Here is a 25,335-nt window from a genome sequence, read left to right on the forward strand (position 1 = left end):
TCATGATTGAAACGATGTACCTTTTTAAATAGAGAGTTGTACCTTTTGGTCGTATGGTTTCATAACTGACCGTTGTGTAGTACTATACTAATCACCTATTACGTCACTTCACTAATTTTATCTTGTGTCTTTTTGGCAACGGATAATTTTTATCTTGTTATCACGATGTATTATTTTTGTTTTTAATGAGATGAAATAAGTTCCCGATTTGGATTAGTCTATTTGCATACATATTTTAAACATAATTAAGCTACCCGATTTGGTTAGATGGTTTATTTCTGTTTGATTTATTTATTGGGAAAACATTGGTAAATACTATAATGTATATTAAAATAAGTTCACTCATCATCACGTCGAATTTAAATTGAGTAGTATCTGGTATAAGTAAATCAAAACCTTTGCTCGTACATCAGATCGTCGTAACTCTTATGTAAATTGCCACGATGGTGAATGACGTGACGATGATTTTTTTGGTCGCTCGCCTCAATCCCGTGACAAGAAAAAGAACAGGCCATATATTGATCTCACGTCCTTTTGTTAGTCTATTACTTTAACTTGAAGAAATTAAAATTAAGTGTTATCTTGAGTAAATTATCTAACGGACAACATAAGACAAACATATCAGTTAATAAGAACAAAACTTTTCATTAATCTATAATCTATATATGAGAACGAAACGGAGGAGAGAACAAAACCAATTTTTCGGAATAGACACTAACAAGTTCATAAAAATACCTTAATATAGAAATTGATGCATGTTAATTTAAAAACACTCCAATAAACAATTCTTTGAATTTATTTTTTATTTTTAAAAATACTCTGATAACAATAAATTCGAAACTTGTTTTGGTAATCTATAAAAGTTTATAATATATAATAAAAAAGAGGTGTAAAATATAGAAGTGTGAAACAAAAAGGTGCAAAAATTAATAGATGCGATTCTTAAAAGATGGGGTACGACGAAGAGATGGAAAAAGTTAAAAGGTGTGATTTTTAAAATATGGGATACGATGAAGAGACACGATTATTTGAAGGAATCATTAATAAGTTTCAACCGTTAGATGTAATAATAAAACTAATCTCAACCATTTGATTAAAGATGACACAAAAAATGGATTTGCTATTATATATAGATTGGGCCGAGTTACCAAACCCCCAATCTCGGCAGAAAGGTCCTTTTTTATCTTTAGGTCATAGGTGAAATTATGACTAGGCTTCAGATACAAGGATTTATTTACTTAAGAATTCACAATCATACTGTGTAACATATATGACTTGATGCACATAGAGGAAACCAAACACTTATGTGGTGTAGCCCTTTCTTACAAATCATGTAGTTGTTGCTCCTCCTTGAGTGTCCTTGTGATTGTTATCTTTGTTGTTGTGTTTGCACTTGAAACTGAAAACTTGTCCATGTAGATTCCAAGGTATGATATAAGTGGGTCGGCTCTCGCTTTGTCCACCACAAGCTTTAGAGACCGCGACTGAACCTTGGGAAACCGTAAAAGTCTTTTGTTCCCGATCGTCGTGCTGCTCACAACTCTCTCCCACTCCCCACTTACAGTGTTGTGCGTCTCGAGATGGAAAGACGCAACCCTCTGACCCATATGGATCGGCTCTCTAATTTCCAAAACGTTAAAACTAACCGAGTTTTTAAACGCTAAGTACAACTCCCATGTCTTGTCATTCTCCTCTGGCGCCCAATACTTATCTAATCCTTGTACCAAAACATTGTTAGGACCAAACTGACTTCCACGGATGCTGCTCGAGTTAACCAAGGCTTTACGGGCGAGATTGTTGGAGAAAATGGACTTTTTCAACCCGCGGAACTCCTCAAGAACCTTAATGTCTTGTTCAGATATCAACCCTGAAGAATTAGGAGGCACATTAAGCAAGAAGAGACAGTTTCTTCCAACTGAGTTATAGTATATATCCAAAAGCTGAAGAGCCGGTTTAGGCGACTCCAACGCGTGCCAAAACCAACCGGGTCGAATCGATACATCACATTCCGCTGGTACCCAATCTTGCCCAAAGCCATCACCTTCCTGAGAATACCTGTACAAGAAGATCCAACAAGAAAAATTCAAACTTCTTTTCTATCAAAAAAAAAAAGTTTTGACTATATTTGTTTGTGAATTTTGACTTACAAAGGATCAGTGTCGCCAATCTTGGCATTGGTTCGATTAAAGAGTGACCAGCAAGTGGAACCAGCGTGTCCAGCTTCATCACCGATCCAGCGGACATCAGGACCGGCGTCAGAGAAAATAACAGCTCCGGGCTGAAGCTGATGGATCAAACTAAACCAAGTATCAAAGAAATATTCCATATCTTTCTCTCCTTCTCCCTTAGCTCCATCTAACCAAACTTCCTTAATCTCTCCATACCTAACAAAGAATGAATGAGAGTCAAAATTTGGAAACCCATTTGATTTGACTGATATGAGAGAAAAAAAAAAAAAAGGAGCTTACTTTGTAAGTAACTCGGTCATTTGACTCAGATAAAACTCGTTATACTCCAATGTCTTGCCATAGCACGGATCATGACGATCCCATGGAGAAAGGTAAAGACCAAGTCCAATTCCAGCTTCCGCCGCCGCAGCAGCAAGTTCAGCCACTACGTCTCCTTTTCCGTCTCTAAAGGGGCTAGATTTGACAGAGTAATCGGTGTATTGGCTAGGCCAGAGACAGAACCCGTCGTGGTGCTTTGCAGTGAGGATGACGCGGGAAAAGCCCGAGTCTTTAGCGGTTTGGACCCATTGGGTAGCGTTGAGATGAGTCGGGTTGAAAACGGATGGGTTGGCTTTTCCGGTGCCCCATTCTGAGTCTGTGAAAGTATTGGGTCCGAAATGGAGGAACATGGCCATGGATCCGAGTTGCCATTGGAGCTGTTGGGATGTAGGGAGAGGTAAGATTGGAAGTGGATGTGGTTTTAACGGAGATGAATCTGAGAGTTTGGAGATACAGAGGATTGACAAGATAAGGAGACTGATCAGAGAGTTCATGGTTTCTTGAAAGGTTATAGTGGACTTTACTCTCTGCTTCTTCTTCTTCTTCTTCTTGAATCTTGACTATGTCCTTCAATGGAGTTTTTTTTTTTTTTGTTGTTTCTTTTGTTTTCCACATTTTCTATATTTTTAGCTTTGGCTGTTATTAGTGTGTTGTATAATTATTATGGGACTATATAACATTACTATTATGCTAAATAACACACATAAATTATCTTATATAAAAAATCTGTTAGATTTTATTTTTCCTTATGAAAAAAATAGTTAAATATTGTTATAAGATATACACGTGTAAATTAATATATGTAAATATGTTTTCTTAAGTTATATTTTTTTTTTCTATTTCGTTGAAAAAGGTTAACTTTTTTTGACAGATGCCGATATCTGGTTGTTAGATTTGACACATATCAAGTTTTGTTTTAGATTTATACATGTAAATTTTGATATGTAAGTTTTTCTATTCTATTGTAAATGGAAAAGTAAAATTTTCTTTTGACTAAAATACTTTTCCTGTTTTATTAAAAAAAAAGGTAAAATTCTCCTTTTAAAACGTATTAAGATCGATTTAAAACCACACTTTATATAATGAGACTATACAAAGACAAAAGAAAAAACCTAGTGGGGCCTAAGGATATATAGAGGAGAAGAAGAGGCGGAGGATAAAATCTAAAGTGTATGAGAGCTTTCGTAAGACTCTCTCGGCATGATTCCTATTGATCTGATCCATGATATACTCTTGAGGCTGCCTGCTAAATCTGCTGCGAGGTTCCGTTGTGTCTCGAAGCTATGGTTATCCATCACCACTCGTCAAGATTTCATCAGCTCTTTCACGAGTCGACACTCTTCAACACGGTTGTGTCTTTTACTCTGCGTGGAAAAAGGTGAAAAGCGTCTCTTCAACTCAATTCCCCAACTTGAGCATCCGGACAAAACATTTAATCCGTATGTGGAACGTTATGAGATAAGTGCTCCCAAATTTGTTTATTACGAAGGGTCCGAACAGTCAGTCCATGGCTTGATATGCTTGAGAGATTTTGATGGGAATATTGTAGTTTGGAATCCAACCACGAGACAACATGTTTACTTACCCAAACCACAACCAAACTTCATCGCAGTTGTAAGTAGCTTTTTAGGATATGATCCAGTCGAGCACAAGTATAAAGTCTTGTGCATCCCGGTATGTAGTAGATACCAAGATCTTCTTGTTTTTACATTGGGACCTCAAGAATCATGGAGAGTGCCTCAAAATAGCCTTTACCATGAATCCACAAGCACCTCGGGAATAAAAGGTATATGCATCAACGGGCATGTGTATTATGAAGCGAGCATACGTTTTATAGTCGATGGTGCTTTTAAAACGGAAGCAATCGTTATGAGCTTTGATGTGAGGTACGAAAAGTTCAACGTAATAAAAAAACCAGTTGATGATGAACTTGGCAATCTTTTCATCAACTACAAAGGATAATTAGCATGGGTTTGTTTGGACTCTTCTTGTATAAGATTTTGGGTTTTGGAGGATAAAGAGAAACAAAAATGGTGGCCTACATAATTTCGTCTTTCTTTGCTAAGCCCGAGCTGGTGGCGGCGGCTGAGAGGCGTCACTCATGATGGTTGTGAGTTTATTTATACTGATCAAACATCGTCTCAAGCAATTTATGTTTTGTACTATGATCCAGAGAAAAATAGTACAAGGAGGATCACATATCGAGAAGAAGAGACGGTCTTCAAGTGTAATTACACTAAAGAAGAATATATCCACTATTATCCCAATCATTGTGAGAGTCTCATGTCTTTGAAAGTTTGAAGGACGTCCTAGCTTATTAAAGGTTTGATTGGTAGACAATTTAAATGCATGGGCTTAAATTAAAGCCGGATTATATATTTCCAATCGAGTAAAATTTCTCCAACAGATTCTAAATAATTATTCTTTCATGCTTTTTAGTAAGTTTTGTGATCATGCTGCTTTAATTTCACTGGTTTTTTTTTTTACGCAAATTACCTAAAATGTTTGAGATGTTTTGTCAAATGTGTTAATCCATCCAATTGTACAATTTTTTTATTTGTTTATTGTTAAATGTTAATACAATTTTTACCACCTATTGATACCTAATCATTATACAAACTTGCTCTCAAAAACACTAAGAATCTTGCTATTTTTGGTTGATTGCGTCTGGTTTGAGCATTTGTATAAAATCCAATTATGTCATGCATATTTCGGTTCAATTTTTAATTCGTTTGAAATGGAAAAAGTATACTTAACACTAACATTAACAGTCGTTATATGATCAACAAAACCGTAACACAATGAAACAAAAATGGTGAAGAGCTTCTTCCTTTGGCACTAACTGTGGGTTTTGGTAGTCTCATTAAAATTATGTAACACAAAATTCTAAACAATGTTCTGGAATGATTCACATTCCATCTGACATATTTAGTCGATATCCATCTCCCCCAGAATCTGCTTAAGCTCCTTTGCTCTCTTCCTTGCTAACTCCACACAGCTCTACGCAAAGCAAAACCCATAAGGCGGTGTAAATCTAAGGGGTGGATTATAACATAAGAGAAAGCTGAAACTCTCACCTTGACGGCTGATGAGTAGGCAAGAACGGTTCCTCCTGATTTGTAGAGAGAAACCATTTGATCCGAGGCATCTAAAACAACAGTCACTAGAGTGTCCATGATCGACTCTTCTTCAGTTGTTGGATCTGCTAAGATGTAGTTCTTATGGAGTATGCAAGTTAAAGAGAAAGGGATGTTCTTAAGTGTAAGTTTTCTCTTCTCCTTGTTCACTGCTTTTTTCTCGATGATCGAAGCATTGTCTTCATCTTTTCCTCCACTGATGGCAACTATTCTTCCATTGTCATTCAGAGCAACAACTGGGATTTCCACTGCAATACAAAGGATCTCCTATGCATCAGAGGAAGAATATATAATGTCATATGGTTAATAATTAAAGGTTGATCTAAGGCTTACTCTTCTTTGATAACTTAAATTTTGAACTTTCAGTTCTAGCCTAGGAAACGGGTTTAGTCTAAGGAGTGCTACAAGAGGTGTGAAGCAAACTAAAGGACAAGGACAAGGACAAAGAAGAACTTACAATTCGAAAAGGCTGCAACAGCAGAAAGCAGAGCAGCATCGAAAAGGGCACCATCAGCATTAAGGCAATATATGTCCTATGAGAAAGTTTAGAGAGCAACAACGTTCATAAATATACTAAAAGACCTCACTAATTCAATAACTTTCAAAGAGATACTTCCCTAGAATCAAATAGCTAGATAATATGTAAGGAATCAATCAAACGTGCAAGTGCGATTTTAAAACTAGCATGTACTCACCAGATAACCCATCCAAGCAGCTTTTCCACTAACTAGGCACAGTTCTTTAAGATCAACCATTCCAGAACTGTAACAAAGGGACACAATTTAGAAAGGGGCAACATTGCATTTGATGCCCGAGGAAAATGAGCAATTATAAAGAAAGATCACCTTAGAATAGTATCAGACAAACGCTTTGAAATAACGGGAGCAGCATCAGCTGGTCTTCCAGGACGAACAGTGGGAGAACAAATAGGCGGCATGTGGAACTCAAGAGCTAACAAAAGGAATAAGTCAGTCACAAAATGTTACACAAAATCACATAGAACAAAGACAAGGGGATATAATAAAGTCGAGGGCAATAAACAACCTATGCATCCTTCATCAGGTGAGTCTGTAGAAGGAGTCATAACTTCCATTCTAATAGCAGCAAGCATAGTCTATAAACAAGAAAAAGCAAAAACTTTGTAACAACTTTGTAACATTGCTGACTATACGAATCTAACCAAAAACGTTAAGGCGGGTGGGGCTTACAGTGGAACCAATCTTGGCAAGAGCAGATCCATCAGCGGTTGAAACAAGTCCTATACACACAAAGAAAATACAATCAAGGTGACATGTTTTTCAAAGAACTCAACTTTGATCGAAGTAAAGTTATATATTTTACCAGGGTTAACAATGGTGTCTCTGGCTTTTCCAAGTGGTCTAGCATCAGGTCGAAGAGATTCAGAGAGATGACGCTCAAAGAAACGAAGAGGGAAGATTCGTCTGAAAGCATCAACTTCCATCTCTGTCGACAAGTCTTGTGATGAATCTGGTAACCCCATGTTTTATGTTTATGTCTATCTGCTTCAAGTCACAAAAACACATCAAAACCAATAATACTAAAACAAAGAAAGACACAACTTCTATCTTATAGAGACAGTCTCATCGACCTTGGAAGGCAAAAAAGAAATTTTTTTTTTTTAGTTCCATTGATGCAAAAATCCCAAATACAAAAGCTGAAACTGATACGCAAAAGCTGAGTATGTGCGTCATCAACTAAGTCTCAAGAAATACAAAAGCTTACCTCTGAACAAAAAGAAAGAACTGGAATTGATACACAAAAACTGTCGTAGCGAAGGAAAAGGAAAAACAGGGGAAGAGAGTGTAAGAAGAGTAAAGAGCTCGCGGCGGCCGTAAGTAATGGGGAATTCGACGGAGACGGTGACGGTGACGACGGCTAGGTTTCTTTGTGATTTTTTTTCACTAAACTAACTTACTTCTTCATTCTAAATGGGCCAAACAAAGCCCAATAATGTTGCTAAGCCCAAATAAACAATGTGGTATAAATGGACATTTTTTTTTGTTGTTGTTATGAAAGTCTCATCGAGAAAACAATTTCACCGGTGGAAATCACTCAAGGATGAAGTGACTGTCCGGATTAAAGCCCAAAGGATAATACAACTCAGTGGTATTATTGCCAACATTCTTCAATCTAATCCCACCTAATTTACCGTTATAATTTATCAACCGACCAGAATGGCATTCTATGCCAATAAACTTGAATTTCTCAGACCTAACATCAAAGCAAACTATCAGGTACTATTCATGATTAGACGTTTCATCAGTTCGGAAAGCTAAGTAATGCAAAACCCCATTGATGCATATCCCTTGGCACGAAGTATCATGCGTTAAGCTACATTTGATCTTCCTCCACAACTTAGTTGTTCCTAATGTCACCACCATCTGGATAATAAGCCATGGACAGTACCTTTAATTGCTTTTCAACCGGATCATACCCTAAAAAATTATGCGACCTTTCGTACCTTCTCACTTTAGGTTGTGGCGGGAGATGATCATGGGAGCAAAACATTACTTGGAGTCGATGAGGTGATTACTTCAGTTTTGGTATGAACTTGTTGTCTTGATCAAACTTATTTACTTGGAATTTTCTGTTTTTTTTTTTTGTAGTTTGAGTTGAAGCATCCGGGTGAATACTTGATATCTGTCGAGGGTAGCTATGATATTGTCCTAGATGGAATTGAATCCAAAGTTATACGAATGCTTAGGTTCAAGACCAATATGCAAACCTCTCAACACTTTGGACTCGAGTCAAAGCCAAGCTTCACACTCGAGAAGGAAAACCACAAGATCGTCGGGTTCCATGGAACAGTACGTAAGATGCTTCATCAAATTGGGGTCCATGTCGTACCATTACATAATGATCATCTTCATACAAAAATATGAGCTCAAATGAAACATTATCATCTTCTTCAATAATCTCTTATCTTGTACTAATTACAAATTATTTCCTTGTCTTATTCAATTTCCCAATTTCATGTAATAAGATATCGTTGGCTTTTAAATTATAAAACATATAGAGGTAATGGATAGCTTTTACCCGAAAAATATCTATACGATGACCTAATGAAAACACAGCCGAAACAGATTTTTTGAGAACATAAATTAAATTTAGGTCATACACAAGACAATATTATATACAAACACAATTGGAAAGAGCTGTTACTTGCTCAGTCGTAGATTCCGTTTATGTACAAACCTGAACTAACACAGGCCCAAATCGCAACATTTAAGTTTCATCTCTCTGTTTTTTTTTTTTTTTCGTGTTTTCTATGTACAAATCATGTTTTTATCATGATTCAGATTCACATTTCCCTTCTAAAATAACTTGGTTAAACCCCATTGATCTCTGATTTCTCATACCACGCTTTCGAAGGAGACTCTGAGATGAGAAGTATACCTAGGTTTTGGGCTCGAAGTGTTGGCAAGTCCTTGAAGCAACTTCACCACATCGCTTACTTCATCGAGGAAGTATTTGGCTTTGCTCGGTTTTCTTCCCACTGTACACGCAAATATCTCTGTAGACATTGACGATGATTGAACTGAGAGGGTTGTTGATATGCTCTCAAACATCTCCTCGTCTGATCTGTCATCCCCAATGCATACCACGAAATCCGGCACACTCCCATCTTCAAGCATTCTATTAAGAATTTTCCCGGTGACAAGACCCTTGCTTACTCCCTGTAGTGAAAAAACTCAGTCTAAGACTACGTATAAACCAGACAATATAAGGAATGCTTCAATTTAGTACAATGAACAAGGACATTATGAATCATAGAAAATTTGGAGATATTTTTCTATGGATCATTGTGTTATGGGTTCCTTATTTTCCATCAACACAAGATGAGGTGGGGAAAATTTATTTACCTGAGGCTTAACTTCAACGATTTGGTGGCCTCTGTGAACAACAACGGGTTCATTCACAAGAACGGTTTCTAGATGGTCCAGTAGTTCCTTGGCTTGACAAGAACCAAAGTCTGGATCAGCATCTTGGTGATGCCAGACTAAAGCACTCTCTTTCGCTTCTATATTGGATCCATCGGTAGTCTCTGTATATAGCCTCATAATAGGTTCCACAACTTTCTTCCACTCAAGGTCATCAGATAAGCCGCTTGTTTCCCATTCAGAAGAATTATTCCACCTGCATTACAAAGTTTTATCTTCTTAGTTTTTCTTTCCCACAGGAAAGTTTCACAAAACTTGAGTTAACACAAGCCAGTAACTAACCTTGTGAAGTAACCGTGTTCAGCCGCTATTCCAAGATTCTTACACGGAGCAAGCCACTCGCTCAAAGAAACTTTTCCCCTCCCGCTAACAATGAATATAGTGTTGTTAGGATCACTACAGAGTGTCTTCAACGCAGATATAACTTCGGCACTTGGGTCCTTTACGATCGAGGTCTCAGGAACTAAAGTACCGTCGTAATCAAGAAATATAGCTCTCTTGCTCGATCTTCTGTAAGCACTAACGGTTTGCTCAACGGATAGCCTTCTGAAATTAGGAGAGAGAGCGACGAGCCTAAAACCCAAACCCCAACCCACACCCCAGCACCGTTTACTGTAATGATCTCGAGATGCCCTCTCCAAATCCTGCGAAAAGCTGCGCGCCCAATAAGCCACATCATGTGTACTAATGTAGTGAAAGTGTTTTTTATGTCGTAGTTGCTTCTCAAAATCAGACATGGTGATAGCAGAATATATTGAATCGGCTACTGCATCGATGTCCCAAGGATTAACCCTAATCGCACCACTTAGAGAAGGCGAGCAACCAATGAACTCAGACAGAACAAGCGTGCTTGTGCGAGGAGAATCATCACTTATTCCCAGAAACGTATCCATGATAGGAGTTCCCTGCCGACAAACAGTGTACTTGTATGGAACTAAGTTCATCCCATCCCTCACTGCATTGACTATGCAGCATTCTGCCATGGCATAATAGGCAGACTTCTCAAACCGGGGAACAGGACGATCAATAAGAACCACTGGCTCATAATCAGGCGAACCATAACGCTCGTTGATTCTTTTAACAGTTTCATACGTTTCTTTCTTCGCTTCTTGGACATCTTTACCTGAGCCTCTGGCTGGGTTCACAATCTGAATAAGAACAATTTTCCCTAGCATCCTAGGATGTTGCTGTAGGAGGTGTTCAAAGGCCAGTATTTTAAGACTTAGTCCTTTGAATATATCCATGTCATCAACTCCTAGAATTACCTTTTTACCCCGATATTTTTCTTGAATCTCTTTCAGTTTGTCAGCTGTAGCAGGAAGATTGAGAACGGATTCCAGCCTTCCCATGTGAATACCTATAGGAAGAATCTTCAAGAAAACTGTACGGCCCAAGTAGTCAAGAGCAATATGCCCTCTCTTGGATTCATACTCCAATCCAAGCATTCTACAGCAGCAAGACAAGAAATGACGCGCATAATCAAAGGTGTGAAAACCAATCAAGTCACAGTTTAAGAGCCCTCTTAGTAGTTCCTCTCGAACAGGTAACGTTCGATAAATTTCTGAAGAAGGGAAAGGACTGTGGAGGAAGAAACCAAGCTTAACCCTGTGGAAACGCCTTCTCAAAAACGTTGGGAGAAGCATTAAATGATAGTCATGAATCCAGATATAATCTTCCTCAAGATTGATCACCCCCATAACCTTATCTGCAAATATTTTGTTTGCAGAAACATACGCCTGCCAAAGACCACGATCAAAGCGTTCGCCATGATCAGGGCACATGGGTAACATGTAGTGGAAAAGTGGCCACAGCTGCTGTTTACAAAAGCCGAGGTAGAATTTTTTGTGCACATCTTGTGGGAGGAAAGTCGCTACGCAATTGAACTCCTCAAACAGATTTTGGGAAACCTCGTCTTGCTCACAAACATCAACATGTGTCTTGAGCGATCCAACATAAATGACTTCTGTCTCTGGAGAAAAACCATCCTTCAGATGTAAAAGCGGAGAATCATTGTCGAGGCTGAACTTCCAGTTTCCAGTTTCTGAATCCTTTTTACCATTTAAAGGAAGGAAGTTGGCCACAATGATCTTCCGCTCACGGCAAGGTAACGAGATGACATCTGAATCACCACCAGTAATTCCATATCCATCGACGTCAGAGATAATGCCAGGAACAGTCATCACTCTTGGAAGAGCTCTTGGGGTCGTAGGCATGTCCAACAGATCCCCAGATGCCAAATCCAAGAGATTTCCAAATGATTTTGACCCCATTCTTTGAACAAAAAATCATGAAAAGTAGATACTCCCAAGCTGAAACAAGTAGAACTCTCTGCTTTATATACCTACAAGTAAAAAAAAAAAAAAAAAAAAAAAAAGAGAAATTTATCACAAATCATATATACTTTGAATCCACACACCAATCAGTCAAATTTCAAGCTTTTTACAAAAAGTAGGTTTCAAAATTGCAAAAACTAGACCAACTCATAAGGTTATAGAGATTACAAACACACAGAGAAGGTGACCTGATCATCAAGTAGCAGAGATGATGATTGAATACAAATGGAAAAAAAAACTACTTCATTGTAATTTCTCATCATAACAGAACTACTAATTATTGTAATTTCTCATCATATCAATGGAAAAAAAAAAACTACTTCATAAATAAACTAAGTTACAAATCGTAGAACAGTTCAATCGCTAGAACTGTAGAATCTGAGATATATATAAAAAACCTATTTCATGAACAAAAAAAAAAAACAAAATCTGAAAATTCAGATCATAGTTATTTTGCATATCACTGAAAGACTTAGAAGAACAAATTTAGAAACCCCGACACAAAAACTCCACAACAACTTCGTCTGGTCAAACGATTCCGCATAAAAACCCCAAAGGATCAGAAGAAACTAATCAAAGAAGAACGGATCGTGCGACTCAATAGCTTCTTAATGAGTAAAAAAGATCAGAAAGAGAAAAGTAGTAATAACTGCTTACCAAAAAAAAAAGGGAAGGTAAGAAATAAAATCACCGGCGGTCGCGGTTTGAGAGTTTGCTCCGATCACCGGCGATCAAAGGTATCGATTTGAAGTAGAGGGAGGCGAAAGAGGAATTGGAATCAGAGAGATGGGATATTCTTTCTGGGGGAAGCAGCAGAGTAAAATTAAATATAAATAATAGTAATTACAGAAATGAGAGTTTGGGTTCATTCTTCTTTCTTCTGCTTATTAAAAAAGTTGGATAAGTTCCATAGACTCCTAATTTTATTTCACTATTTTTATTTTCTTTGTCAACATCCTTTTTTTTTCTTTACTTTGTCGACATTTATGCTAATTCATTTTTTTTAGAGATACATTTTCTAATATTCGGAAGAGATTTACTGTTGGGATTTTTTTTTTTTTTTTTGAGAATCAAATGAGACGAGTACATTTTTACTGTTTATTAGATTTTATTTTAGTTCATTCTTTTAAAAATATATATACATATGTATTTGATAATCATTTTTTGGTTTTGGTAACAAACATAAATGAATTTATTCTAGGAAAAGTAATGTTGATTTTTTTTCTTTTCTTTCTTTTCGAAAACGCTCTTATGTTTAAATTAGAAAGATTATCCTGACTAGTAAGGAAAACTGAAATTTACGAAAGAGAAAAAAATGATAAGGATTTTTAGTTGGGGTTTAGTCAAGAACTGATACTAAACTCTATCAAATGAAGACTTTTAGGTTAGTTTTTTAAAATTAAGTTTATCCATGTTATTATTATTTATAAATTGTACCACATGTATGTGGAATGAATTTTTATTATTATCTTTCAAAAACCAATGATTAATATCCTTATCCACCTTATATAAAACAAAGCAATGAACTTAACTTAATCCAATGAGAAACAACTTGATATTTATTTGATTTATATATTTTAATATGAAAAGATATTTCGATTTAGTTGAGTTTGTAAAAGCTAGTTTGAAACATAATTAGGAGAAGCAAATCTTACAATAAACGACTCACTTACTCACGAAGAGCCTAACTTATAATGCTGGCTCTTTCTTTTAACTGGCTCTTTTTTTTTTTTTAGCTAACCAACATAATATCTAATGATGTTTGTAACTCACTGAAACTTAGCTCTCTACCTTATTTATATCGTTTAGAACAAATATTTTTAGCAAATCTTAAGTCAATAAAATAACAACATATTTTTTTTTTATCAATCATTGAGCCACAATTGGTCGATCAATTAGTTAAATCCCTACATTCATAGGAAATAGAATTTGATTCCGGATATGATGGTGCCTTGTGCATTAAGGACTTACCATTGACCAATATATAAAAAAATTACTTCACATAACAACATATTTTTATCATTTCTTTTGATTTAATTTTAAATGTCATATTTTGCTCCCTATATAAATAGTAATTTGTGCTAATATTCTAATAACTTCTGGCTGTTTACGTTTTTGCAATCTGTTATCTCTGAAAAATTGTGTCTAGTTGATTATTTATGAAGATGCTTTGATAAATTCTGACGGACTGGGTCACTCTAATATGTTATGTAGGAAGGTTATATTACTTCTTTTTGATCGTTTGTTAAATCTGTTCTTATTATTTTAGAGAGTTGGGGGCCTTGTAACAATATTATTTTAGAGTTAAATATTTGTAACTTGAGATTTAAAAGTACAATCAAGTTAAATCTCAATTTGGTATTTTAATAAATTCAAATTTTCTTGTTTTTAAAAAATAATATAAAATATTAGTTACACATACACGAAAACAAAACAAATTATCCAGTTACTATGGATATTTAGTATACATCTTCCGTTTTCCATTATCATACTATTATGGTTTATACTTTATGGTGTAAGTGTTGTTATTTATATGTCTTCGTTTCTATAGGTGAAGGATATTATGTTTTTTGCTCATTATTTTTGTGAATGTGTCTGAAGAAAAAATAAAATAAAAAATAAATTGATGTTTTGTTCTGTTAATATTTTTTCTTTTCTTTTATGGTTAAAGAATAAAATATAGTTAGGCTGGAAAGCATGTGGTAGCCACGAGTATCGTTGGTGCCTTGTTGTCTAAATGGGTCCACTGATTATCCACTTCGCCGCGTCTGGCGGGTTTTTTTTTTTAACTTCGTAAGGTTTGGGACCTACACTATACACTATGGCTTCATCCTCATCTTCTCACCGACGAACAAAAAGAAAAACTCACCACAAAATCAAACAACCTTTATTTATTCTTCTTCTTTCTCTTTTTTTTTTTTTTTTGTTGTTGCTGTTATTGTTGTAATTATTGTTTTTCATATTTAGAGGTTGAGAATATGTAAACAGCGACCTTATAGTAGTCGAGTTGACTATTGGTATTATTTTGTTTCTATTTTAGACATTGAGATAATTACGCAATACCTTAATAGAAGCACTTACAAATTGTATATAGTGATGGTTAACTTAACCGTGAATTAATCTTAATTATTGATTTTGTGAGAATTCTGCTCAATTAAAAAAAAAAAAAATCTGATTTTGCGCTTATGATACACATCACAGATTTATGTTTATTTGACTTGCTATTCGTATATACACAAGCTAATTAACAAGGAGTCAAACAAAATCTTAGGCAGACCCAACAAAATCTTTTTTTCAGTAATCTGTGTGGTCCGATATTTATACAGCCACGATCACCAGAGATCTTACAATATCAAACTTCGTTTGTCTCTTACCTTCCTAATCGTTATTTTTCACAATAAATCAAAAATCACTAATCAAACTCTTCTAAGGAATCGATTTTTTCTTTTGACAATAAAGACATCTATCTATTATAATAGCCGATGTGAAAAGCATGCAGTACTACTGAATGGACGAGACTCTTTCGACTTGGGTTCAATATACGAGAGTCCTCAACTTCGTTGTAATTAGTTGATAAGACTTTTTATTTGGATCCGAATTAGGATATCATAAAATTATAGCATATGCAATACGTGTACGTGTACCCCAACCTTAGTCGGCAAATGGTGACACCAATAAACGAAATAAATGTTACATCTTTTCAAAAGGACAAAAATTTTAAAGAAGATATTTAGATAACATAGAGATAAGAAAAGGAAATGAAAAGTTGTGAAAATGACCTAACAGAGTGGATAAATAAATACAGACGACTAAGAAGGAATAATTAAAATTGTCTTCGAGTTTATAGACAACCGTGCAAGTCCCTTTATATATATGGACGTAAATCAAAGGCTACTTTTAATTGTTCCTCTAGTTCACACAATATTTGGTTGCAAGTCGACAAAACTAATATCATATCTAATTCTGAAAAATCCATCAAATTAAACTAGCTAAGATTGAGTTGTGTTTGATGTGAGATTATAAAATTTCTGATGAATAATTTTATTTTCGGATCGGAAGATTTTGTTCACTTCTACTTTACTTAGTCATGGTTGTCATAGTTGCATAGGACAAATATGTGCGTCTCTAAGACTCTTATGTTCAGAATGGACAAACAAAACTTACAGAGATGGGTTAGAAAAATGGGATAGCTAGTTTAGTTTTTGGATTAAGTATACATCACAGAAATGACGTTAGACTAGTTTTGGTGAGTTTACATCCAATAGGGGTCGCTAAATGAGCGAGTTAGCTAAACTAATCTGTAAAAGAAAGAAAACAATTGTATTGGTTGAAACAACACTATTCTTATATGGTTTGGTAAAAGAATTGTGAAATGGTGTTATACATACACAACCCAAAATTTCATCATTTTAGAAATCACTAATCAAAACCGGTCAATGTGAAAAAGGGACAACCTATCAATTTAGTGAGCATGTTAGGTATGAGTCCAAATCTTTAGACTAAACACCAATCAAATAAAACAATGTTATTCACTTTTATTGTTTTACCTATAAAAAGAAAAAAGAAAGAAAAAAATTGCTTTGAATATTGAGTGTCTAAGTTCCAACACATTCATGTAATTTTGTGGTTTGGTTGTGCAAATTTTTTTAAAAATTAACAACTCTATAGGTGAAGAAAAATAATTAAACAATTCCCTCTAATTAACTCACGGGTTTCTTCTAAGCTACTCATCTTTATCCAATGTTTGTTTAGTCAGACGCCTAATTACAGAACTGCATGAGTATTACCGATCACACATGTACAATTTCTAAACATGTCAAAATTAAGATGTCGTAGTCTACACGTGTATTGTACGTGGGTTTATAATGTAATTCAATGATGACACATTGATACAAAAATATATACTACTCCTAACTTGTTAATATATTTACTCGATCGAATCCAATATCTTAAGCTCACTATGATAGAAATAAATAGTCTACACGACATAGCAAACATGGAAAACGTCATTTCCAATCACTTAATTTGTTTAGGTTGTTTTATTAACAATAATATACTCGAAATCACTTGTGTATGATTTTTATATTTTGTTTCTGTTCCTTTTGCTATCTATAATTCACATACCTATCTAACCGATTATGTGAATACTACACTGGTATATGTGTATGTGAATATTACATGGTAATACTATTAATTAGTACTTGAGTACTACGTACGGTATGTATATTATGGTCGATAAATTTGTTTTTGTTTAAAAGGATCGTAATAGATGAAAGTCTACTTATTTAGAAAGTGACCCTTTTTGGCATCCCACTATTAATTTTCTATAAGCAAAATGTGACATTATTATTCAATGTGTAGGTGAAGTTGTCCCTTCAATTTGTTGTTGTATTGACTTTATATTTATTTATTTAATATGTAATCCAAACTCGACCAATACGAATAATATACTACTTAAATTTGAGAGTTTTATTTGCACACTCGTCTTTGAATTTGACATTTGTGTGTGCAGGTGTCCCAAATTTTGTCATATCGAGTTACTTTTATACTGTTGATCTAATCAATTATGTAAAGTTTCAAATGTAAATGGAGTTTCTCAAACAACTCGCTGACATGAATAAATTATTGTGCTGAACAGAGTGTTGTGCCAATCAGGAAGCTGCATTAGATCACAAACGCCTGAGTTACCGACGTGGATGTATGAGCTGACGTGACAGGACGTGAGTAGATGAGATGATGTGTCGAAGAAGGTTGCTGATTTGACATTGAAAATAGAGACGAAACTGTACTTGGAGATATGAAAAATATTCTTTTCAAAAAATAAGAAAATGATAAGCTTGAGGAGCAAGCAGTTTCCTTATCCCTTGATATTTGGAGATTCGCCTTTTAGGGTTTCTCAAGTCGTGTATATATATTTTAGGACTAGGCCACGAGCCAAGTTGAGCACTCTAGAATATTAATACAAGTTGTAAACTTCGAAGCCACAAAAATAAAGCTTAGAAGGTGTGTTCCCAGTTCTCTGTGATGTTAATTAGGGAGGTGATTAAGTACGCAGAGAATTGTTTTTCTTTCTCTTAGATCTACACTGGTGAGAGTTTAGATAGAAAAGAGAGAGGGTTGGTTTTCTTCTCTTATAGATAAAAAGAGAGAGGGTTGGTTTTCTTTTCTTAGATCTACATAGGATGTTTTGTTAGATAGAAAAGAGAAGTTTCAGATTCATTCTTAGTCGGGATCAATCCTATTGGGTAGAATAAATTGAGTAAGGGCCGAGACAAAATTGTATCATTGTAAAAGATAAATTTTGTTAATAAAATTGAAGAGAAAAGCGTTGGTTTAGCGCGTTCTAAGCGTAAATCAGTGTGTTGTGTGTTTCTATACCTTAACATCAACCAGGTTACGGTAGCTAGTAGCTAATCAGTTAATATCCAAAGCTTTATATGTAATGGGATTTAAAGCTTTAAGTATATGTAAAGGGGCAAAAATAAGCGCAGTGAGTTACAAGTAGGATTCACTTTGTAATTAGATATATATATATTTTCACATGAATATGTAAAAGAATGCAACTTTAACTTACTTTAACATCCAATCAAAGAGTCACTCAAATCCAACTTACCTAATTGGTGGTCTCTATGCTTTTTTAACAAACTTCTTGAGTCAAAACTCAGATTATTCAATTCTAGTAAAGATGATAACCACCATGATAATTTTTTAGTGATTGATTGAAGAACATAAGCATTACACTAGACTACAAGCACTAGTGAAACTTGGTATACTTTACATATGCAGATGGTACCATTTTATTTTCCTACCTAACTATTACAATATGGCTTCTCCGTCACGGTAACGACAATCACAAACGTCGTCCGCAAGACAAACCTAGTTCATAGAGAGATCATAAGGATAAATGATCCAAAGAGAGTATAACTAAAAGAAACAAACATTAGACCATATAAGTCATCCCAGCTTGCAAGATGTTCATATGAGGAACAGTGAGATTCGCAGCCCCAGCTCTGCAGTTCCTTCTCAAAAACGCATAGAAGTAATTAATCACAAGCTTCTTCACAAATATCGAATTCTTCTTCGCCCTCACATCTCCATGAGCCAGCAAATACGTTAGCCCCGAGTCCGTGGCTTCTCTCAAAGCCGCAAGCTCATATTCCAGAGCTGGATCTTCCTCCATAGATGATCCTACGCTTGAAGACGGCAAAACCTCGGAGTCAAACTCTTGCTCTGGCTCAGACCGCTTTGCACGGTTAATGAGAGGAGCCATGAGGTCGTCTGTATAAGTATCACTTGCAACGGAAACCCTATCAGGGTCAAAATCATTCAGAGTGCTCTCTAGAGCATCCTCTAACGCTTCACATCTCAAGAACTTCTCTAGACTTTCAATAAGAAGCTGTTCAAAGACTCTAGAATCTTCTTTTCTAACGTCTTTGTAACCGTACCTCGCAATGCACCTGAACATATGGTAGTCCTTAGGACATACCCGTCTGAAAAGGAACCTCTCCTCTTGAGGAACGACAGGGACAGGAACATATTTGATACAGACAAAGATGATTGTTGAGTGAATTGCGGGAAGTGTGAGCAAGAACTGTCCGAAAATGGAAGGTATACCTTGGACAAGCTCATTGTAAAGGAGTCCAATCCCGGGGATTCGAATTGTTCCAAGAGTTGAACCGAGCTCACGCATAAAATCCATTGAGATTCTTTCCCGCACTTCGCTTTGGTACTTGAGCACGCTTCCATAGTTCCAAATGTACATTACGGTGAGGAAAAAAGTTGCGAATACTAGCGGAACCCAACCACCTTCCAAGATCTTGGTGAGAACCGCAAGCAAGTAAATGGTCTCAACGGATCCGAATATAAGTGGAAAACAGAGAGCCAGAAATAGATTGGTTTGCCAAATGAGAAGCATCACTAGTGTTACCAACACTGTGCTCACCATCATTACACCTACCTCTGCTATGCCTGAATCAAGAAAATAGAAACATTGAGAAAAGCAAACATCAAGAAGCAGAAAGCCTTTTCTAAGACTCAGCACAAAAAAACAAACTGACCGTAAGCATTGGCGATGTGAGTTGTGCTTCTGAAGATGGAGACAACGAGTATGCACATGATCATCAAGAACCAATTGATGACAGGAATGTAGATTTGACCCATCCGTTTCTTAGAAGTGTGGATTATCTTCAGCCTCGGGAAGCAGCCAAGAGCCATGGCTTGTTTGACGCATGAGAAAGTTGCAGAGATCATGGCTTGGCTCGCTATCATCGCGGCTAATGTCGCGATCACAAACACCGGCCAGAACAAACTCCCTGCTCAACATTGCATTATATTACAGTTTCAGCATTTTTGACATCTACTAATAATAGTAGCTGAGACCTTGGGGATATATTGATTGGTTACCTGGAACTGAATCATAGAATATGCGAGCTGAGGCCTCAGGATGCTTTGTTAGATAAGCAGCTTGACCCATGTAAGCTAAGAGAAGGCATGGGAATACCACGCAAGTGAATGCCATCTGTATAGAACGAACTGAGAAATGTCCCAAATCTGCAAACATTGCTTCAGCTCCTGTGTAGTTTCAAATACTTTGTAAGAGAGGTTTGGTTTTGTTTTATGACATTGTGAGTTGAGAGTGTGTGTTTACTTACCTGTAATGCATAAGACACATCCACCAAGAGCAGACCAAGCCTGTTTGCTATTCTTCTTGAAGAACAAAATAATGTAAAACGGGTTTAATGCTCTTATGACAGTGATGTCATACTTCAAAAGATTATAGATTCCAATAGCACCAAGAGAGAAGAACCAGAGTGCGAGAACTGGAGCAAATAGAAAACCTACTTTACCCGTCCCAAACCGTTGTATGCTGAACAAAGCCACGAGAATCACAATTGAAGACATAACCAATGCATCTGAGCAACAACAACACACGAAGATCAAAATGACATCAAGACGCAATTGCTTAGACATACAGAGAAAAATCATGTGATAATGATACTCACTTGTTCCAAATCCTTCAACTTCACCTTGTAAACCACTCATTGCAGACATCACTGCATAATAATCAAAAGGAAGATCAAATCTCAATCTTCACCAGACCAATTCATAGTTTTATCAAATCTCAACTGTAAATGATTTGAAAGTTACACTAGTGTATGAATCTAAATCTTTTGGGAAACTATATTGCAACAAAATACAATACAAAACAGACTGACCTGACATAGCTGGTGTCAGAATCCCATCGCCAATAATCATGGAAGTTCCCATCAGGACTAAGAGCAGAAGAAGAGTTTTCAAATACCCTTTAGTCTCTAAAGCTTCTTTAATTCCCAGAGCTCTTTCCAACTCAGGAGTTGGGAGTTTAAGCCTAAAACTCGAGATCTGCTCATCTGCAGGTTGTTGATTTGGCAGCTTATTCACCTTTGCATACCTACAAATAAGCGAATACAACGCAAATGTCCCTCCTGCACACACACACACACACATACACTAAGGAATGAACCACAAAAATCCACTTTACTAAAAACATCGATTCAGAATTTCAGATGCATTACCTTCACCATTGTCGTTGGCTTTAAGGACAACAAAAACATACTTTGCCAAAGGAATCACAGCAATAGTGTAGATGACTAGAGACAAGGCACCAAGAACATCAACTTCTGATTTTATAGGAACTTTACTAAAAACATCACTGAACACATACAAAGGGCTTGTCCCCATATCACCATAAACAACACCTAACGTCTGAAACGCTATCCCAATTGTACCCAAAAGTGACAAATCCTATATATAAATCCAATTTTTCAATTGTCAATAACACAAACACCAAAAGGGCAGTAATAAAAATCAAAACTTTGAAGTCATACCTTGAGACTGTGACCATGAGAACCAGCAATCTCCATGGCTTCAACATCAAGAGAATCAGCTCTTTTAGGCTTTTTCATAAGTCTCCTCCTCAAATTCCCAAAACTGTAGTCTCTATCTCTGATTTCATAAAAAGGCGGTGTTTCAGAGTCAACTTCACTTCCATCAACCCATCTCCGGTCACTGCTTCCGGTACCAACACGTCTGAGACTGTTGTTGCTACTTCCTTCTTCAATTTCATCCATTATTTGAGAATTTCTCCTCCAAAACGAGAAGCAAAGAACTCTTTTGTTTTTTTTTTTTTCTTTTCTTGAAAGGATTTTAATTTTTGGTTGGAGGAAAAGTTAGCAGAGATTGGATTTGGTTGAATATGACTTCTTCACTGACATGGTCTCTCTCACGGGGTATGTAACATGTTTACTGTTACTGTCAAGAAACGTACGAAGTTCTCAATTATTTGAACTTCTTTTTTTTTTTTTTTTTTGGTAGGATTATTTGAACTTCTTTGTTTAGCTAATTTACAAATACAAACTTCTATGTTCCCAATTATAAAAAATGGTATTTTTTTCCTCGATTCTGTATCCTCTCCTCCTCTCAAAACATTATCCATCCATTTGTTTTGTTTGGGGTAAGAACATGAATCTCTACATTATATAATGGAACCCTAAATTTGGAAATTTGCAGAAGCCCATTTACCAATTTAGGTGCGAGAAAGGCCCATTTAATTAGGCCCAACTGTAATTGCCGACTTCGAAAACTCGATTTTGTTTCTAGAAGCTACACAAAAGGTTTTATAACTTCAAACATTCGTCGCCGGCTTCAAACATCATCCATCATTCACTGCTCCGTCTTCAAATCTCCGATTTAGGTTACTCCTTCGATTCAGTCCAGGTACCTTTGATTTTTCCTCCTCGTCTCTTCAATTGGGTAGCCCCAAGCTTCCAGTATAAATTAGGGTTTCTGATTCAACGATCTCGTTTTCGTTTCTGTTTCATCCGCAGGTCACTGAGGCGTTTGCGTTCTAAGTAGAAGAAAGATTATGGTAAGCGTTCATTAAACCTCATCTCTTCATTTGTATCGACATATGTTTTTTGTTTATTTTAGATTTCATTCATCTTGTCACAAAATTTCAATTTTTAGGGTTTCAGAGTAGTTCTTGTTTCTCTTTATTTGAATCCTTTCTGCTATATGAACATGGTAAAGGTTAGGACTTTGCTGACTTAAATATATTTGGATCTGTTGTTGTAGGCAACTCTTGAAGATTCATTCCTTGCTGATCTTGACGAGTTATCTGACAATGAAGCAGAAATGGTGAGTGTCTTTTTAAAACCATTTTTTGATTAATTTTGATGTGTTTCAGTTTTTGTTTTTGTTTTTGATGTTTGACATGGAGGAGATGTGGTTTTTAATTGTAGTTTGGTCGATTATTCATATTCAGGACGAGAATGATGGTGATGTTGGAAACGAGGAAGAAGATGTTGACATGGACATGGCGGATTTAGAGACTCTTAACTATGATGATCTCGACACGGTTTCTAAGCTGCAGAAGAGTCAGAGATATATTGATATAATGCAGAAAGTGGAGGAGGCTCTTGGAAAAGATTCTGATGGAGCTGAGAAAGGAACTGTATTGGAAGATGATCCTGAGTACAAGCTTATTGTGGACTGCAATCAGCTCTCTGTTGATATTGAGAATGAGATCGCTATTGTCCACAGCTTTATCCGTGACAAGTACAAGCTTAAGTTTCAAGAGCTTGAGTCGCTGGTTCATCACCCGATTGATTATGCCCGTGTTGTGAAAAGATTGGCAATGAGACGGATATAACTCTTGTTGATCTTGGTGACCTTCTTCCATCTGCTATTATAATGGGTATTTCAGTTACTTCTTTAACCACCAAAGGGAGCCCGCTGCCAGAGGATGTCCTGCAAAAGGTGTTAGGGGCTTGTGATCGGGCTCTAGATCTTGATTCCGCACGGAAGATGGTCCTTGACTTTGTTGAAAGTAAGATGGGATCTATCGCACCTAATCTTTCCGCCATTGTTGGTAGTGCTGTTGCAGCCAAGCTCGTTGGGACTGCTGGAGGTGTGTCAGCACTTGCTAAATGCCTGCCTGTAATGTTCAAGTTCTTGGCCACAAGAGGAAAAACCTTGCTGGGTTCTCTTCAACATCACAGTCCCGTGTGGGTTATATAGAGCAGACAGAGATTCTCCAAAGCACACCTCCTGGACTTCGGGCTCGCGCTAGCAGGCTTGTGGCTGCAAAGTCAACTTTGGCAGCAAGAGTTGATGCTACTAGAGGGGACATGTCAGGGATTAATGGAAAAGCTTTGAGGGAGGAGATCCGTAAGAAAATTGAGAAGTGGCAAGAACCTCCTCCTGCAAGGCAGCCTAAGCCACTTCCTGTTCCTGATTCCGAGCCCAAGAAAAGAAGGGGTGGTCGCCGTCTAAGAAAAATGAAAGAAAGGTAGCCTATTTCATCCTACTTTGTGTCCTTAATGATTCTAGATGGAATTCTACTACTTGCTGTATTCTTACCATCATTCTCTTTTAACCAGGTATGCAGTGACAGATATGAGAAAGATGGCCAACAGGATGCGGTTTGGTACACCCGAAGAGAGCTCCCTTGGTAAAATATCTTGTACTTTTCCTTGTTGTTAAATGTTAATGGCCACTTTTAAAGAACTTAGTCTAATATCTGTTCTTCATGATGATAGGTGATGGACTTGGTGAAGGCTATGGAATGCTTGGCCAGGCAGGAAGCAACAGGCTGCGAGTATCCAGTGTTCCCAGCAAGCTGAAACTTAATGCCAAGGTCGCCAAAAAGTAAGTTTCCTCGATTTCTCCGATTTTTATGTTATTACTCTTACCCTGTAGATTAATAATCTTTACTGTCCTGCCATGTTCTTCCATAATATCTCCTGTGCGTCCTCATTTTGAACTGTAAATCAATGGCTCTTTTCAGGCTTAAAGAACGACAGTATACAGGTGGTGCAACTACCTCTGGTTTGACATCGAGCCTGGCTTTCACTCCTGTGCAGGTAACAAACATTTTCATTCGATTCCTGACGAAGTTTTATCTTGTTGTGATCCATTTTCATCGCTGTCTAACTCCAATTGGTTATATATTTGACAGGGGATAGAGTTGTGCAATCCGCAACAGGCTCTAGGATTAGGCAGTGGGACTCAAAGCACTTACTTCTCAGAGTCAGGAACCTTCTCCAAGCTCAAGAAGATATAAAAGTTGCAAGACAGAGAGACAAGTTTTCAAGTGTTGAAAAACTTTTGGGATTTTATCTTGGAAGATGAATGGTGTAAATGAATTGAAGAAGACTGAGAAAGGTAGAAAGTGGTGTTATAACTGCTTTCTATATCTCTTGTCTGTTTTAAGGTTTCTTCTGACACTTAAGTCGAGACCAAAAACAGAAACCCTGTTTCGTATGGAGTAGTCCCTCCTGAATCACTTTTGTTGCACAACCATACCTTAAAAAGTTAAAAAGACTTGCCAATTTAAGAAACGTTTCATTAATTTATA

General features: G+C 36.5%; 6 protein-coding genes across 7 annotated transcripts; 2 read left to right on the forward strand and 4 right to left on the reverse strand.

Annotated features, from left to right (window-relative positions):
• Positions 1-1,100: 1,100 nt before the first annotated feature.
• LOC104703613 (alpha-L-fucosidase 1) lies at positions 1,101-3,219 on the reverse strand. Its single transcript, XM_010419652.2, has 3 exons — positions 2,469-3,219; positions 2,148-2,384; positions 1,101-2,055 (listed from the first exon to the last, which is right to left on the reverse strand). Exons 1-3 carry the CDS (start codon positions 2,999-3,001, stop codon positions 1,323-1,325), a joined length of 1,503 nt encoding a protein of 500 aa, XP_010417954.1. The 5' UTR covers positions 3,002-3,219; the 3' UTR covers positions 1,101-1,322.
• Positions 3,220-3,642: 423 nt separating this feature from the next.
• Positions 3,643-4,944, forward strand: LOC104703614 (F-box and associated interaction domains-containing protein). The gene has a single exon (XM_010419653.3). The coding sequence runs from the start codon at positions 3,708-3,710 to the stop codon at positions 4,467-4,469; it is 762 nt and encodes a 253-aa protein (XP_010417955.1). The 5' UTR covers positions 3,643-3,707; the 3' UTR covers positions 4,470-4,944.
• A 301-nt stretch (positions 4,945-5,245) lies between these two features.
• LOC104703615 (uncharacterized) lies at positions 5,246-7,620 on the reverse strand. The gene is made up of 9 exons (XM_010419654.3): positions 7,388-7,620; positions 6,986-7,164; positions 6,853-6,902; positions 6,689-6,758; positions 6,490-6,595; positions 6,340-6,406; positions 6,102-6,177; positions 5,585-5,892; positions 5,246-5,507 (listed from the first exon to the last, which is right to left on the reverse strand). The coding sequence occupies exons 2-9, from the start codon at positions 7,143-7,145 to the stop codon at positions 5,436-5,438; spliced, it is 909 nt and encodes a 302-aa protein (XP_010417956.1). The 5' UTR covers positions 7,146-7,164; positions 7,388-7,620; the 3' UTR covers positions 5,246-5,435.
• Positions 7,621-8,678: 1,058 nt separating this feature from the next.
• LOC104703616 (putative alpha,alpha-trehalose-phosphate synthase [UDP-forming] 10) lies at positions 8,679-12,935 on the reverse strand. Its single transcript, XM_010419655.3, has 4 exons — positions 12,597-12,935; positions 9,889-11,947; positions 9,529-9,802; positions 8,679-9,342 (listed from the first exon to the last, which is right to left on the reverse strand). The coding sequence occupies exons 2-4, from the start codon at positions 11,874-11,876 to the stop codon at positions 9,019-9,021; spliced, it is 2,586 nt and encodes an 861-aa protein (XP_010417957.2). The 5' UTR covers positions 11,877-11,947; positions 12,597-12,935; the 3' UTR covers positions 8,679-9,018.
• Positions 12,936-18,489: 5,554 nt separating this feature from the next.
• LOC104703617 (putative potassium transporter 12) lies at positions 18,490-22,428 on the reverse strand. Its single transcript, XM_010419657.3, has 8 exons — positions 21,806-22,428; positions 21,494-21,722; positions 21,155-21,403; positions 20,942-20,992; positions 20,591-20,851; positions 20,343-20,510; positions 19,997-20,251; positions 18,490-19,907 (listed from the first exon to the last, which is right to left on the reverse strand). Exons 1-8 carry the CDS (start codon positions 22,046-22,048, stop codon positions 18,880-18,882), a joined length of 2,484 nt encoding a protein of 827 aa, XP_010417959.1. The 5' UTR covers positions 22,049-22,428; the 3' UTR covers positions 18,490-18,879.
• On the forward strand, positions 22,356-25,329 carry LOC104703618 (U4/U6 small nuclear ribonucleoprotein Prp31 homolog). Of its 2 annotated transcripts, XM_087459971.1 has the most exons (8): positions 22,356-22,694; positions 22,805-22,845; positions 23,052-23,114; positions 23,242-24,267; positions 24,359-24,429; positions 24,518-24,626; positions 24,766-24,841; positions 24,937-25,329. In XM_087459971.1, the coding sequence occupies exons 4-8, from the start codon at positions 23,906-23,908 to the stop codon at positions 25,039-25,041; spliced, it is 723 nt and encodes a 240-aa protein (XP_087316097.1). In that variant the 5' UTR covers positions 22,356-22,694; positions 22,805-22,845; positions 23,052-23,114; positions 23,242-23,905; the 3' UTR covers positions 25,042-25,329. The 2 variants fall into 2 exon arrangements, with proteins under 2 accessions (XP_087316097.1, XP_087316096.1); XM_087459970.1 differs by lacking the exons at positions 22,356-22,694; positions 22,805-22,845 and having other exon boundaries at positions 23,050-23,114; positions 23,219-24,267.
• Positions 25,330-25,335: the final 6 nt, after the last annotated feature.

The sequence above is a fragment of the Camelina sativa genome, chromosome 7, assembly GCF_030686135.1.
Source record: "Camelina sativa cultivar CO46 ecotype springtype chromosome 7, ASM3068613v1".
Taxonomy (NCBI): Eukaryota; Viridiplantae; Streptophyta; class Magnoliopsida; order Brassicales; family Brassicaceae; genus Camelina; species Camelina sativa.

Excerpts from the sequence above, each read along its gene's own strand:
- LOC104703613 (XM_010419652.2), bottom strand. The coding sequence starts at position 3,001 with ATGAACTCTCTGATCAGTCTCCTTATCTTGTCAATCCTCTGTATCTCC. Across the intron at positions 2,385-2,468 it reads ATGACCGAGTTACTTACAAA|GTATGGAGAGATTAAGGAAG; the intron begins GTAAGCTCCTTT and ends ATTCTTTGTTAG. Across the intron at positions 2,056-2,147 it reads ATTGGCGACACTGATCCTTT|GTATTCTCAGGAAGGTGATG; the intron begins GTAAGTCAAAAT and ends CTTCTTGTACAG.
- LOC104703614 (XM_010419653.3), top strand. The coding sequence starts at position 3,708 with ATGATTCCTATTGATCTGATCCATGATATACTCTTGAGGCTGCCTGCT.
- LOC104703615 (XM_010419654.3), bottom strand. The coding sequence starts at position 7,145 with ATGGGGTTACCAGATTCATCACAAGACTTGTCGACAGAGATGGAAGTT. Across the intron at positions 6,903-6,985 it reads AGACACCATTGTTAACCCTG|GACTTGTTTCAACCGCTGAT; the intron begins GTAAAATATATA and ends TTGTGTGTATAG. Across the intron at positions 6,759-6,852 it reads TTGCCAAGATTGGTTCCACT|ACTATGCTTGCTGCTATTAG; the intron begins GTAAGCCCCACC and ends TCTTGTTTATAG.
- LOC104703616 (XM_010419655.3), bottom strand. The coding sequence starts at position 11,876 with ATGGGGTCAAAATCATTTGGAAATCTCTTGGATTTGGCATCTGGGGAT. Across the intron at positions 9,803-9,888 it reads GAACACGGTTACTTCACAAG|GTGGAATAATTCTTCTGAAT; the intron begins GTTAGTTACTGG and ends TTTGTAATGCAG. Across the intron at positions 9,343-9,528 it reads TCGTTGAAGTTAAGCCTCAG|GGAGTAAGCAAGGGTCTTGT; the intron begins GTAAATAAATTT and ends TTTTCACTACAG.
- LOC104703617 (XM_010419657.3), bottom strand. The coding sequence starts at position 22,048 with ATGGATGAAATTGAAGAAGGAAGTAGCAACAACAGTCTCAGACGTGTT. Across the intron at positions 20,852-20,941 it reads AGTTGAAGGATTTGGAACAA|ATGCATTGGTTATGTCTTCA; the intron begins GTGAGTATCATT and ends GTTGTTGCTCAG. Across the intron at positions 19,908-19,996 it reads TCACATCGCCAATGCTTACG|GCATAGCAGAGGTAGGTGTA; the intron begins GTCAGTTTGTTT and ends TTCTTGATTCAG.
- LOC104703618 (XM_087459971.1), top strand. The coding sequence starts at position 23,906 with ATGCCTGCCTGTAATGTTCAAGTTCTTGGCCACAAGAGGAAAAACCTT. Across the intron at positions 24,430-24,517 it reads ACCCGAAGAGAGCTCCCTTG|GTGATGGACTTGGTGAAGGC; the intron begins GTAAAATATCTT and ends TCATGATGATAG. Across the intron at positions 24,627-24,765 it reads AATGCCAAGGTCGCCAAAAA|GCTTAAAGAACGACAGTATA; the intron begins GTAAGTTTCCTC and ends GGCTCTTTTCAG.